A 16,273-nucleotide genomic window follows, 5' to 3' on the forward strand; every position below is an offset into this window, starting at 1 on the left:
GGGCGGCCCACGTAAAGTACGGCAGTAGGTGGAGCTCTGTTGCTAGAGTAACCCGGCGTTGGTGTTGGTGTTGTATACTTCCTGTCGCAACCATACCTGTTTCCTTGTGCTGAGCTCCGGAGGTGATGGTGAGTGCAAGGCGAGGCCAGAACGGCTCCGGGGTCTTCTTTACTCCGCGTCCCAGGTCCCTGGTTGTCTGGGCACTGAGAGGCGTCCGCGTCCCATCTGCCTTCACGCCGTTATCTCTTTCTCCCCTTACAGGAGCAGTCCCTGCAATTTCCTCTTTCCCTATTTCTTGTAGCACTCTGAATTCCACTTTGGTACTGCTAAGCCTTGAGAATAATGTGACAGGAAGTTTAGGGGTAAGACACTGAGTCTAATAGTCTGAGGTGAGAGATTATTTCGAACAAACATTTAAAATGTTTCCATTTTTCATCATTGCATTTTTTTTTCAAGCTCCCAGCTTCACCTTAACGCTCTTCATTTAATAGTATGTTGTGGTGTGTGTATAACTTTCTTATTACTGATCCGAACCTCCCTAGTTCCTGAAATCTTTGCTTTCTTGAGTGGCCGAGTACTGTCCCACACCCTAAGGGCCGTATAGTGATAGCTGTATTTTGCATTAGCTCTCCTCTAGCCAGTTGATTACCTTCTAGGTCCGTGCTTTTTAACAGGAATGCCCCTCAAGATCACTTCTGGAAAATTCACTTGCTAGAGCCTCACCCCCAGAAATTCTGAATAAATAGGAATGGGGCTCCGTATTTCCACTTTAAAAAAGCCTGTGGATCATTTTAATTCAGTCACGTGTTTGAAAACACCAGGGTTCTAGTTAATTCACTTAATTACCAGATATTTTAAACACTTACAGGTGAGGAACTGGAGGATAGAGAGATGACTATTGTCAGATGAGTATAGCTATGAACTTAACAGAGGCCCACCCGCCACCCCTTCTCCAGTACTACTCAGCAATCCATTTTTTTTTTTTTTTTTTTTTTGCGGTACGCGGGCCTCTCACTGTTGTGGCCTCTCCTGTTGCAGAGCACGGGCTCCGGACGCGCAGGCTCAGCGGCCATGGCTCACGGGCCCAGCCGCTCCGCGGCGTGTGGGATCCTCCCAGACCGGGGCACGAACCCGCGTCCCCTGCATCGGCAGGCGGACTCTCAACCACTGCACCACCAGGGAAGCCCCTCAGCAATCCATTTTATTACTCCAATCTTCTGCCGCCCTTTTCCTTCCGAGCCCTTTCCACACCTTCACTTTACAAACCCTGTCCCTTCCCCTCCATTCTAAGCAGATGACAGAGTCTAACAGTCACTTTCTTTAACCTCATGCCCCAACCTATATATTGATCTATATTTTGTACCCATCATTCGGTCTTGTGTTTCTAGTTGATAGAAACAGGTGTTGAAGGGTAATGCTTCCATCTTTGCCCTAAATCTTATTCCCTCCCATTCCTTACAAGACTCTTGCTTCAGGTTATAGTTCTTCTTTCCTGTGCTTTCAGCCTCTTCCTCTCCATTTCCTTCTCCTTGGTGTTCAAGTCATACATCTTAAGAAAATGAAATAAAACAAAAGCCCTTCCCCTTCCTGTGTTTATCCAGTCCTCCCATCAATCTATCAGTAAACTGCTGGAAAGCATAGTGCTTCCATTTGTATCAAATTCTGCTCGGTCACTTGCGTCCTCAACACTCTGTTGTCTGAATTCCTCTCTAATGGCTTCATGAAGTCGTTCTTGCTTAAATTTCAAACGGCCTTTTAAGTGCTAAATCCAGTAATTTCTTCTCAAAATTTATTTTATTTAGCCTCTCTGACAACTGAAGCTCATGGTTATGCATTCTCTCTTTTTTTCCACTGGCTTTGCCTGTTTTTAAAATGTCATTTTCTGGGACTCACTCCTTAATTAATTTCACTTCTTAGTCTCTACATTTTCCTTGGCTGATTTCATCCACACACAAGAGTTCTACTAATGCCTAAGCATTCACTCTTAAATTTCAGTTTCATCTCAGACCTGTTAAGGCCTAGTTACTTCCTGGACATCTCTACCTGGTTACCACAAAGGCCCCTCAAACTTGTACTTACCATATTCAGTCGAAATTATGTGCTCATAGATGTGTCACACTTGCTAAACTGTGAACTGTTAGAGGAATGGATCTTTCTTTTGTTCACTGCTATTGCTTATATCATGTTAGGCACTCAGATATTTGTGAAATACTGTTTTTTGGTGCCTGTCATTCAGACTCCCCAACAACCCTAAGAGCAGTGAACTCCTCCTCGCACCCTCTGTCCTGGCTCGAGTTGTGTGTGGTGGCTCTTGGAGAAATTGCATGGTCAATGAAGGCTCGTCGGAGGAAGAGACTTTTGGCTTGAAGTCTAAGTGATAAAGTGCAATGATCTGAGGGAAGGGTTCTAGGCAGCACTAGCAAAAAGATCAAAAGAGCTTCGAGTATTGCAGGCACTGATCTTATGGTTTAATGTGAAAAAAGAATCGCTATTATTGATAGATTATGAGGTGGTGTGTGGATGACAGCAGTGGGGGGAGTGTGGTGGAGTGTGAGATTCCGGTAGAGAGGTAGGTAAAGGGCAGACCACGTGTATGTACTACAGCAGTGTTTTTGAAACTATAGTTGTGACCCATTATTCAGTCATGAAGTTAATCTGTGGTATGTAGCCAGCATTAAAAAAGAAGACACATGAAATAGACATTACCATATTGCCTATAGTAAGGGTCGCTTTCATGAAACTTTTGTTTTAAATTGTATGTATGTTATGTGTACTGGGTTATGACGCAGAATATATTTCTTACTGTGATGCGTGATCCACAAAGTTCAAGGTAAAATGTACTTTGAGCAAGACACACTTTAAATGGCAAAATAGTTGAAATCTCAAGGCATGCAGATTTCTTCTTCCTCCTTTGACCTAGTGACAATCTTATTGTGTGGCAGGATAAACTCTGAATTTAACGAAAGCCTAAAATTGACTAGAGTTGAATTTTCAAATTTCTTTCTGCATCCAAATCTTTCTCTTATGTCAGTTGCTGTCAGTCCTTTATGAGAAAGAGAGTAGGCCTTTAGAAAAAGAGAGAAATGGATGTCCTTTCTCCGTGTTCAGTCTGGCCGTGGGCATCTGTACTCTATCAAAGCTGATGGTCTCCATAAGCAGCTGAGGATGGAGTTTGTTCGCTCTGCTGGTGTGGCTTCCTGGTCATTGCAATTAAATTACCTGCATCTGGTTTGTTACAGTTCTAGCTTCTAGCGCCAGAATTGGGTTCTGGCTTCAAATTCTAGCATCACCTGTATCTTGTGAAGCAGAGATAGGCAACCGTAGTTAAGGATGTCTCACATGCATGCTGTTTAAGATAAAGAATATAATAGAGTCATCAATTTATTTACTTTTGTGCATACGGAGAATAGAGATAATTCCAAGACTCTTCTGATTAATAAAGAGATATGAATGTTATATATCTTCTAAAAGAGAGCATTGATTTGAATACTGTTACCCAAGATGAACTGCTGGTATAAGGCCTTTAAAGATGATCAACTATGTTCCACAAGAATTAGACTAAATAAATGTCTCAAAGTTGGTGTTGTTTTAAAACAGCCTTCAAAGAGAGTTTCATGATTGCTGAATAAAGAACAGGATTTTATTCCATGAATTGTTTTTCAGTTTTCAACTTTATAAAGTTTTTTCTAAATAGGTTTACTGTCTTGCCACATGCTTCTTCCCCATCCAGAATTCCTCTTGTTACTTGAACTGCTAACTTGGAGGAACTAAAGTTTGAAAGCTAGGCAGGATTTTATTTACTACAACTGAATCAGAAAGTATAGAGCCTAAAATAAAAACCTGAAACTTAAAACATTTTCCCCTATATATTTTATTACGAATGCAGTCTAGAGCTTGTTATATTCTTCTTTAGCAGTTGTATTTGCAAAACTGCATAGCAACTGGTTAATATAATGCCTCAATTTTCCTCTTTATCTTTTTTTCCTGTCTTTTGTAGCTCTTTATCTTTCTTCCTGTCTTTTTTCTGCCTTTTTGTCCCCCATCTTTTCTTTTTTCCCCTAGCTTTATTGAGGTATAATTGACATATAACACTGTGTAAGTTTAAGATGTACAATGTGTTAATTTGATACACTTATCTATTACAAAATGATTGCCTCCATCTCTTAGATAATTACAGTTTCTTTTTTGTGATGTGAACATTTAAGATCTACTCTCTTCGAACAGATTGGTGGTTGCCAGAGGCAGAGTGGTGGAGGGGGTGGTGAAAAGGATGAAGGTGGTCAAAAGGTATAAACTTCTGGTTATAAAATAAATGTCATGGAAATATAATGGACAGCATGGTGACAATAGTTAATAATGCTCTACTGCATATTTGAAAGTCACTATGTGAGTAGACCTTAACAGTTCTCATAAGAAGAAATTTTGTAACCATATATGGTGATGGGTGTTATTTAGACTTATTGTGGTGGTCATTTTGCAGTATATACTAATACTAAATCATTACGTTGTGCACCTGAAAGTAATATAATGTTATATATGTCAATTGTATATTTTAAAAAAGCCAAAAACAAACAGAAAAAAAAGAAATCATCTTAGTGGGACCTAGCATTTTGACAAAAAGATTACTATGAATTTGTTATAAAATGTTCCTAAGGACACTTTTGCTATTTTGTGCACTTAACACAATGTAAATGATAAATCTTGTTTGCAAGGGGTAGGAACATAGGACCAGGCGGACCAGGTTGAAGTCTCCAGCCTTTGAAAGGGGCTGTTTGTAATGGGAGACTACCTAAATGTCTATCAATAGGGAGATGGCTAAGTAAACCATGATGTGTCCATGCTGGGAATATTATATAGCATTTAAGGAGATTGTTATAGATCTATATGTACCAACTTAGATAAGAATTTTTTTAGTGAATTTAGTTGCAGAATTGGTTGCAGAATATTTGTAGTTTCCAGTGTACGTAAAAAAAGAAAAAAAACCCAGCAAAATACAAACCCACGTGATAGTACTATGTATTCCCTATGGAAATATTAGGCAAATATATAGACAAGCTGGTAACAGTGGTCACCTCTGTGTTTAGGGGAGAGTTTTGGATTTGGAGAGCTGATCAAAGGGAATTTGAGTCTGAACTGCAGTGGTTTTATTTTTTTATCAAGTGAAGTGAATTCGGGTATTACCTGTATAACAAAAAATTGAATTAAAAAATGTTTCCGCTATTGTATCCTGTTTACATTGTACATTGACCAGCCCCTGATTCAGGGACTGGCCATGAATAATGAAATGTAATAAGAGAATGCTATTAAACATGCTAATACCCTTTTGGAGGAAAAAAAATCTATTCTTTTAGCAACTTCAAGTATGTAATACAGCATTGTTAACTATAATAACCGTGCTATATACATTAGATCCCCAGAACTTATTCATCTTCTAGCTGGGTGTTTGTATCCTTTGACCAATACCTCCCCATTTCCCCCTTCCCCCAGCTCCTGGTACTCATCATTCTACTCTCTGTTTCTATAAGTCTGGCTTTTTAGAGTCCACGTATTAGTGATATCATACAGTATTTGTCTTTCTCTGTCTGATTTATTTCACTTAGTATAATGCCCTCAAGTTGCATCCATGTTGTCACAAAAGGCAGGAAGGGAAGGATTTTGGATTTCATTCTAAATGCAATAGGATAATGTATCTCATACATTTTTCCTATTCCATCAAAATATTTTATTTTCCTTGGATCTGGACTTACTTAAATGTTGGCCATATTAGTTTGGTCGTTCAGTGCCTATTTTCATCTGTAACATTTATGATCTTGTAAACTTTGGAAAGAAAGTTTTTTTTTGTCCTGCTCTTACATTTGAAGATTAGAGACTAATTTCTCCCCTTATAATTGCCTTTTCATAATTTAATTGCCCTTTACTGGACCTTTTGTTTCCATAATATCTTCTGTAAGATGCATCAGGCAGAGCCCCCCATTCCAGGTGGGTATGCATCATAGTTCCTACATGGATATTAGGGATATTATGTGTTCTGCTGTGATTTCACCTGATACCTTTCTTAATGGGTCTGTAGCATAAGATTGAAGTCCCTTGTTCTCCAGAAGTATCTCCAACATTTCCTATGATCCTTATATTCATTTTCCTGCAAAAACTATCTAAGCTACTTCACTTCCAAAAGTTGGTATTTTAAGACTTTCTATTAAGTTGATGTGAGAAATTGTTGCTATTAAAATGTACTGCCCAATTCAAGTTTATTTTCTGATACTAGGCACTTTGTCTAATTAAGTTGCTATTGTTATCTCTCCTGACTCATCCTATGTGCTGTTCATTCTTCATGTTGCTTTATTCTTTAAAATGTATTTCTGTAGACATGCATAATGGCTCCAGGGTTTTATGACATATGTAAATTTAAATTTCATTCTTTGTTTTCCATAGTTCTGGTACAAGTTAAACATATATATGCTATATGCATTTTATATATTTATGTAATATATAAAATACATGTAATACATAATGTATCAAAACATATAAAATATATATTTAATTTATGTATATAATATTTAACTTTGTTGTAGAAATTTAGTCATTTTTAGAGATATGAAAATAGCTAAGTGAAAAAATATAATTGAATGCATCTGTAATATCACTGACTATATACAATCAGTATTAATATTTTATAATATTATCTCAGTCACACACATATGTGTGTGTATATATATATATACACACACACACAGATGTATATATCTCTTTTAAAATGTGATCCTATTGCATACATTGTTTACAAATTTTTTTTCACTTAATATGTCTTATACATTTTTCCAGATCAGTTTTAAGAACTACGTTATATTCCTTCATTTAATCTGGTTTAACCAATCTATTTATTAATTTGGTCTTTTAACGCCATAATAAATGTAATTTTGCAGATACATTTTTACTCACATCATAATTATTTTCTTAGAATAAATTAGAAATAGAATAACTGGGTGAGAGGCCATGTGCATTTTTAAATCTTTTTGATATGCACTGCCAAATTACCTCCAGAAAGTTTTACCCGTTTGTACACTATTAGCAGTGTGCCATGGTGCCTGTTTCTCCTAGTCTCTAACCTGATATTTCTATACATTTAATACATACATGTAACAATGGATTCGAACTCTTTCACTTTCTTTACCCAGTATATTGAGAGAGAAAGATTATAAATCACTAATTTTCTATGGATGAAAAATGCTGTTAGTACTTATCCAAAATATTTCTCTAATTATTTCACATCTTTCATAAATCGTTACAATTCAAAATTTATTGACTGTATATACTGATGAAGATAGGAGTAACCTTTTCTAAACTATTATTCAAAGACAGATTATCCAGTCCTCTCTTGTCTGTTTTGAAGCAGCAGCTGATTGTAGTACAAAAGAACTGGTGTAGAGCTAGAAATCGAAAATTTTCAATCCTTATTGTCGTGTTGGTTTCAGCACTTATTTACTGTGTGACATGTAATCTTTCTGGGCAGTTGTTTTCTCATCCATAAAATCAGAGTGATAATTTCTGTTCCTATTTTGTGAGGATCAAATGAGGTAATGTATGTGAAAATAATTTATAAACTGTAATGTACTATACATATGAAATTTATTATTTTCATATTAACCAAACTACTACCTAATGAGAAGATGGTTGGGGAGAATGGAAGGTGATTAAAATCTAAAACAAGTTTCAGAAATAAATATTTGAGGTTAGTGGTGTCACTGTCCAATTCTGTGGACATTTAAAAATTTACTTTTATATCAGTATATTAAATACCATCTTCCTCAATTTCTATTAGAGATTCATTTTCCTAAGGAAGCAGTAAAAGGTCAGGGAAAAGGGATGGGATTGGAGATGGCAGGAATAGTTCTTGCGACCAGTTTCAATAACTCTCATGTCCTTTTGGGAGGAGACAGCTAAGCATGTCTGATATGTGTTTAGTAGTATTAGATCTTGAGATCCATGAATTTCTGCCAAGCTTAAGTGGATTAGCTGGGAGCTAAGTTTTATTTGCTTTTATTACTGGTCGTCTTGAAATTTTATTATTCAACAATTTGATTGTGAAAATATAAAGGAGCCCTTTTTAGACCTCATCTGTTTCTTGCTACAGAGGCTCAGAAATAGGGCTTTGGAAAAATGGAAGATCCCTTCATCTAGTGGCAAGTACAGGTCTCTCATTTACGTTAAACCATCTTGCTCTTTAAGTAGTTTTTTGAATTTTACTATATCTGCCCAAATCTCTGAAAGGTGAATATTTGTATATCTTAGGTATTTGAGTATTTTTCATAATTAAATAATTAACAATTTTATCTCCAAAGGGAGAATGGATCCTATAATAATATGCTCACTTTTCCCCGGGATTTCCATTTAAAATCTAGTAATGGCCTTGAGAATTTATCTTGACTCTCAGTACACACATAGGTCGAGGCACGCATCACTAGAACATTTTTAGAACCAAAATTGAAATACTAAGAAGCTACGTAGAAGTGGGGCAGAGCTTCTTGTACTCATCCTGGGTTCCTACTACATGCCATAAATCTGAGATACATGGATGAATCAGACTAGATCTTTCTTTTAAGGAGCTCACAATCTTGGGGGAAGAGGGAAGACAGGGAAGAGAGAAACATGATATATTGTAACATTGTACTACTAACTTAGAGAAATTCAGTTTCCTCATTTGTAACATGAACATGATAATAATACTAACTCCCTCATAGGAATATTGTTATGATTAAAAGAGATAAAGTGCTTAGCTTAATGCTTTATACATTGTAAGCATCCAATAAATGTTAGCTGTTGCTACTACTGTTGTTATTGACAGGTGTTAAGATAGAGACCTGGGGCTTCCCTGGTGGCGCAGTGGTTAAGAGTCTGCCTGCCGATGCAGGGGACACGGGTTCATGTCCCGGTCCGGGAGGATCCCACATGCCGCGGAGCGGCTGGGTCCGTGAGCCATGGCCGCTGAGCCTGCGCGTCCGGAGCCTGTGCTCCGCAACAGGAGAGGCCACAACAGTGAGAGGCCTGCGTACGGCAAAAAAAAAAAAAAAAAAAAAGATAGAGACCCCTGCTGAACGTAGGAACAGAGAGGAGAGACTAATCACTATGTAGGAGTGTTAATTAAAAACAAGATGAGTATATGTATAACTGATTCACTTTGTTATAAAGTAGAAACTAACACACCATTGTAAAGCAATTATACTCCAATAAAGATGTAAAAAAAAAAGATTAGTTAACTTTACACCTTTTTCTGTGTTATTTTTCATTCACTGAGTTTCACATTTTCTTCAACTTTGAATATATATTAATCCCAAATTAAACTTAGCATGCTAATGTCAACATCGATTCCTTAAATTTACTAGAAGGCATTTGGAAACAGTAGGAAAGTGTCACTGTGGTTCATTGTTGAAGCTTCAGCCTACTTAACAAATGTTTTTTCTTTCTCTTTCTTTTGAACATTTTTGCCTATTGACCCAGATGTCCCTTTGGGTGAGTTGTAAGTGGGCACAAGACACACACATCTGGTGACTATTGGGAAGTACTTGAGGTGTGCTTATTAATATGATTTTAAAGCAGATTCTTTTTGCTTTAACCTTTTGAGATATACATCTTTAAAAGTGTACATCTTTTTTTCCCCCAGAATTACATGGACTTCATTCAGCCACAGTTACTATTCCATTTGCCTGAAATGCTTCTTCACTTTTTCCGATGCTTACATGACACCTTGTGGGAGAGGCCTTCCTAGTCCACTCAACCTAAAGTAGCACCTCCAGTTACTCTCGTTTCCCTCCCCCCTTCACTTTCTTTTTACATTTTAACACCTGACAGAAGCATTGAACAGCTGCAGGTTTAATAATGATAGTGCCTGATATTTACATAATATTTTCCATTTTTTAAGGCATTTAAGATTCTGAACTAATTCATAATGTCCTTTAGAGATAGGAATTGCATGTGAGGAGGAATATCAAAATCAGTAGAGAGCAGAGAAGCACAGACATTCAAGGAAGAATAATAATGCTCTGAAAAGGTAGTTGAAAAGAAGGGAAGTTAACTTTCCACTGAATTTCCCTGCTCGTCCCTTTGGTAAAGACCAGGAGTGGAGAACTCTTTTTGATCAAGGGCTGTTTACCACCAGAGAAAATCTAGAATTCTAAGTCTCAAACAGTAGGCTGTTGTATTCTGAGAGGGAACTCTAGATTCATTCATTCATTCAACAATTATTTTTAAGTTCCTATTATATACCAGGCACTGTTCTAGGCACCCAGGATATATAGCGATGACTGACAAAGTCCTACCCTTATGGAGCTAAAATTTCTGGGGGTGGGAAGTCACACAATAAACAAACATGTAATATAGTGTTAATTATTGATAAGTGCTATGGAAAAGTTAGATTATGGGAGAAGAGATTGAAGAAAGTAGAAGGAGGTGGTATTTATTGGATGGTCAGGGAAACCTCTCTAGATTGCTGACATATGAGCAGAGAGCTGAATGAAGTGACACTGTAGAGAGGCCTAATAACCCTAGCAATGGAGTAGTCCGGGCAGAGATTCTGAGGTGGGAGCCTGCTTGCTCTGTCCAGGGACCAGCAAGAAGGCCAGTAAGATTGGAGCAGAGAGAGTGAGGGAGAGAGTGGCAGAAATGTGCTTGAGAGGTAGCCTGAGGCCAGATCATATAAGCCCTATATGGTATGAAATCATAAACTCTTCAAGCTGAAGGAGACTTTGGATTTTTGTTAAGATCAGTGTTTCTGAAACTGATGTTGGGACCCATTGGTGGATTATGAACTCTAAATTGTGAATAGCAACTAGCCTTTAAAAACAGTGTAAAATATTAGTACATTGCACATTCTAGGATAAGAATTGTTTCATGGAACTTTTTTTCCATTGTGGAGGGTGTATGTGCGTGTATTGGTTCTAGTGGAAATTGTAGTTCTTATTGTAGGTTCTGGTGAAAAAAAAAGGAAAATGTTTGTGAGCCACCAATCTAGTCTTATCCCTAAATTTTATAGATGAGGAAGCTAGGTTGGGAAGTACTCAGAGGCCCACATGTCTTCTCCCTCAGTGAGATGCTCTTGCTGCCACACTGTGCTCATGTCTAGATGCGGTGTGCATCGCTGTATGTAGATGTGACTGACTCCATACTGCTATAGTTCTAATTTCTTAAATAAGGGAAGGAATGAAAAACTTTATTTACTCAATACCATATCAGTAAGTACCAACTTCAGTTCTGTTTTATGATCCTTTTTTACACTGTTTGCCTTATTTTCCTTTGCTATTCTCTATTTTCTTAAATATCCTTTTATTTCCCTAGGAAAGAAAGCTGTCCAAAGTTTAGAGGGAGAGAGGGAGAGAAAGAAATCCAGGACCAGGAGAGAGGGAGAGGTACAGACATCTAAAATCCAGGAGAGAAGAGAGAGAAACCCCCAAGGCCAGGAGAGAGAAAGAGGTAGCGACGTCTCTGGCCCTGCCTGTCCTTCCTACCGTCTCCACGATCCCCTCTGCCCCGTCCCGAAGGCCTAGTCTCCTGGGAATGCAGTGCTGGTGGAGAAGGGGCTCCATCTGCTTTCAAAGACATGCATTGGGAATTCATCTCTGTCATCTGCCTTCTGGTTCTCAGAGTGAGGACTGAGTAATGTGCCGAGGAGAGTGAGCTCCAGGAGAGCAGGATTTATTTATTGGGTTGGCCAAAAAGTTCATTCGGGTTTTTTGTAAGATGTTCTGGAAAAACCTGAACAAACTTTTTGGCCAACCCAATATTATGCTCCTTTGCATTCCCAGGCCTGGCCCATGGAGGCCCACAGTAACAGTGTGCTTAAAAGACCTTCCTAATTAATACACTGACCTGCCATGAAACTGTTCTTATCGGTTACAGCTAAATTGTCACTTATACAAACAATAAATCTGTAATATTAAAGAGAAGATTAGGCTCAAAAGAGACTTAATTTTTGAGAATTGCAAAGGTAAATTAATAAAATTTGATGATATTAATCCAAGGGTTAAAAATAAAAGATTCTTTTACACGCACGCACACACACACACACATCAGATTACTCCCTTCCCCTTTTTTTAATGTCATGGGGAAGATATTCTTGAAATAGTTCAACTGGATTTAAAAAATTATTGTTTTAGGGGCCTCCCTGGTGGCGCAGTGGTTGAGAGTCCGCCTGCCGATGCAGGGGATACGGGTTCGTGCCCCGGTCTGGGAGGATCCCATATGCCGCGGAGCGGCTGGGCCCGTGAGCCATGGCCGCTGGGCCTGCGCATCCGGAGCCTGCGCATCCGGAGCCTGTGCTCCGCAACGGGGGAGGCCACAACAGTGAGAGGCCCGCATACCGCAAAAAAAAAAAAAAAAAAAAAAAATTATTGTTTTAAATTGTTTAAAACCCTGCTATGTAATGTGTTAGATGTTAGAAAGCAAGTGAAGAGAATTCAGTGCATGTTATTCTTCTTTCATCAGAGTTGCTGTTTGAACCTGATATTTTCTTCAGTGGCTAAAAAAAATGCTTTAAACTTACTTGGGACTGGTTGAGGGAAGGATCAGAAAAGAACTGAGATTAGGTCCTTTTTTTATTCAAGGGATTAGAGAGAGATGAAATTGTTGACTTGGCATGTGTTGTCTTTTCAATAAAACATTTCTTAAAGCCCTGATGACTGGAAGGGGATCTATTAAAAACTAAGTTGACTTATTAGCTTATAAATTATAATGGGAGACCTACTTTTCTTAATAACTAATATCTATCATTTATTTTATGCCTACTGTAAATTAAGTTCTTTTCATGTAAGGAAACAGTCTCAGGTTTGAAAGACCCAAGGTTATACTGCTGTTGAGTGGGAGGGCCCTGATTTGAACCTGTTTAGCCTGGAAGCTTGGGCTCTTTCTAGTCTACTGCAGTTGAGACCAAGGTGTTTAAATTTTTAAAGTATTTTAGGAGTAAATTTCTTCTTGTTCTTTTCTTTCTTTTTTTTTTGTAGCTATAGAGAAAAGTAAAGACTGTTTACTTCCTTTTGAAAAATCAATTTTTAGAGCATATGAGTGACACAAATTTTCTTCAAGAAGTCATAATTCTTATTTTGATACTCAATTAGGGCCTCTGAAAAATTATCATGATTTAATATATAATTTCAGGGCTCCAGCTGAGGGGTAGTGTTTGTCACATGGCTGTGTGGCCTGGATATGTTGAAGTCCACACTGAACATTAGGTGGCACTCCTTTATCACTGGATGCATTCTTTCGGGAGCGATATCCTTTATGGATATTATTAGTTGCTCACTGATTTTAATTATATCAATGTGGCATACGCATACCATTCATCTAGAAAGAACACAGTATCACAGATTATTTCTCATGAAGATACACACTTTTCCTTTTCATAAATTAGGAAACGGAAGCCTAGGTGATGAAAAGAATGGCCTCCTTTGGGATTAAACTTGAAAATGGTTTTTAAGAATCTGTTACTCCATCAAAATATCCTTTATCTTATTAAAAAAAAAACCCCAAAACAGTAAACTACTAAATTAAAATAACCCAGGAGTCACATGAAATAATGTAGGCAAAAACTTTTCCTAAAGATAGGGAAGATTACCCTAATATGTAGCTCTTCTGTGAGACTGTCTGATGATCAGTACTTCTAACATGTGCTGATATAGTCAAGGCTTTTGCCACTTTTACGGAAGTACGTTCATGCTTACAGCCCCTTGAATCTGCATCTCAGAAATACTCAGACTCATTCCTTTTCGCATGAGGATAAAGCTAACAGAATCTGTAGCCAACTGTAGTTAATGCTGAATAGTAATTGCAGTGTATGAAAAGCTACATGTATATTTAATATCCACAGCATTCAGTATTTGAATTAGGAAAAATGGAACCAGTTTGATTTGCAAAGAGCTACCCTCCTCTGTCTCTGCAACCAGGGCCCTACATGCTGCTGTGCATGTTGCACTGCACATGCACGACTATGAGTGAATTGCAGATATGCTTATTTATTACATATTTTTCTAATAGATGACAAAGTGTTGTGAGGAAAGCACAACTTTTTCTGATTTGCACAGAAGTACCAGGTCTGCTAAGGAATAGGCTTCTCAAATTTCGACTCAGTGACACTGGCACTCAGTGCCATTGACATTTTCCCTAGAGGGAAAAAAGTAGGAGAGGGAGCACAGGAGAGAGAAGGTGATATAAAAATAACATTCTAGGGGCTTCCCTGGTGGTGCAGTGGCTGAGAGTCCGCCTGCCGATGAAGGGGACACGGGTTCGTGCCCCGGTCTGGGAAGATCCCACATGCCACAGAGCGGCTAAGGCCGTGAGCTATGGCCGCTGAGCCTGTGTGCCTGGAGCCTGTGCTCTGCAACGGGAGAGGCCACAACAGTGAGAGGCCCGCGTACCGCAAAAAAAAAAAAAAAAAAAAAAAAAGATACAGTAATCAAGAGAGTGTGGTACTGGTGTAAGGCTAGACATGGGGATCAGTGGAACAGGATTGAAAGTCCAGAAATAAACCTTTTATGGTAAGTTGATTTTCAACAAAAATGCCAATGCAATTCAATGAAGAAACAGTAGTCTTTTCCACAAATGGTGCTGGGACAATTGGATATCCATATGCAAAAAGATAAGACTCTGAAATGTAATTCAAAGTGGATTATAGACCAAAATGTACGAGCTAAAACTATAAAGCTCTTAGAAGAAAATATAGGAATAAATATACGTGACCTCAGGTTAGGCAAAGCCCTTTTGGATATGACAACATAAGCACAAGTAACCGAAGGTGACCCCCACCCCCTACTGCCCCCAATGGAAATGATCTGGAACTGGCAATGTGAGGCAGGAAGTGCCTGTATTCCAAAGTATCATTCCGGGTCCTAGCAGGATATAGATATAGTATACTCAATTGGGATAATTGAAAAGTTTACTAAACAGACAAATTATAGAGGTGTGGGGAGAAGTAAGAGAAACTAACAAGGGATGGCTCAGTATGAGGGGAGGGGCTAGCAACAGCAGGGAGCCAATACTACCTATAGACCTGTCCCCAGGGCAGAAGGAGAGAGCTAGCAGAGTAGCTGTAATGGACAGGTGGACTGACAGAAGCTGTGGCCTTTTGTAGAGAGGAGCAAGTGACCAATGTGATCTGGCAGGGAGAAAGGAGAATAAATATCTTGACTTCACTTTTCTTCCTTTGATCTTTAGCCACTGCCTCCTACTGGCTGGACCCATGTGAAAGTCCAAGGACAAGGGAATCCTTTGATGACGCTCATGCTGGTTGGCTGGCCAAACTCAGAGCAGGTTAAAGAAGAGCATAGTGAAGGTCTAGAGGGACACATGGTAAATGGCTATAGCTCGTTCACCTCCAGGCCCAGTGGCACAGTGGCTATGGGATAAAGGCATAACAAGATTAGCCTTGGTATACTTGTGACCTTAGCAACAGCCCTTTGGATCAAGAAACTTACAGATACCGCTTATATTCTAATTTTCTGTGTTATCATATGACTTCTAGCCCAATAATGGAGTCAGTTTTCTAATTGAATATTAGGTGAATAGTGTGTAATGGCTTTAATAGTCTCTTGCCATTATAGTTAGACCCAGTATTTCTTTTTTGGTTCAGATCCATTTCTCTTTTCGAATATTGTGGTTCAGATAATTGTTGACAAGTGGACCCTGATGGATAACTCTTGTCCTGGAGTCACTTACTCTTCCATCAAGTGTATTTTTTTTTTTTTTTTTTGCGATATGCGGGCCTCTCACTGTTGTGGCCTCTCCCGTTGCGGAGCACAGGCTCCGGACGCGCAGGCTCAGCGGCCATGGCTCATGGGCCCAGCTGCTCTGCGGCATGTGGGATCTTCCCGGACCGGGGCATGAACCCGTGTCCCCTGCATCGGCAGGCAGACTCTCAAGCACTGCGCCACCAGGGAAGCCCCATCAAGTGTACTTTTTAAGATGCTAGTCAGAGAAGCCATACTTATTCAAAAAAGTAAGAAAAAATGTCTTCCTTCTGAATTTTTCTGGAAATAGAAATAGACATAAAAACAAATGGGTGTAGGGTTTTTTTTGTTTTTGTTTTTTGTTTTTTGTTTTTTTTTGCTGTACGCGGGCCTCTCGCTGCTGTGGCCTCTCCCGTTGCGGAGCACAGGCTCCGGACACACAGGCTCCGCGGCCATGGCTCGCGGGCCCAGCCGCTCCGCGGCATGTGGGATCTTCCGGGATCGGGGCACGAACCCGTGTCCCCTGCATCGGCAGGCGGACTCTCAACCACTGCGCCACCAGGGAA

At 39.0% G+C, this 16,273-nt stretch overlaps 1 protein-coding gene across 2 annotated transcripts in view; it reads left to right on the forward strand.

Moving 5' to 3' along the window:
* Nucleotides 1–33: 33 nt before the first annotated feature.
* Nucleotides 34–16,273, forward strand: part of NME7 (NME/NM23 family member 7) — a 263,616-nt gene continuing 247,376 nt past the window's right edge. For both annotated transcript variants that reach the window (XM_082612065.1, XM_082612066.1), the window contains exon 1: nt 34–128. Coding sequence is in view for 1 of the 2 variants with exons in the window: in XM_082612066.1 (XP_082468192.1) it covers nt 126–128 (3 nt within the window). In the remaining variant the exon portion in view is untranslated. The remainder of the gene's footprint in view (nt 129–16,273) is intronic.

Source organism: Mesoplodon mirus (genome assembly GCF_964341445.2).
Source record: "Mesoplodon mirus genome assembly, chromosome: 3".
Taxonomy (NCBI): Eukaryota; Metazoa; Chordata; class Mammalia; order Artiodactyla; family Ziphiidae; genus Mesoplodon; species Mesoplodon mirus.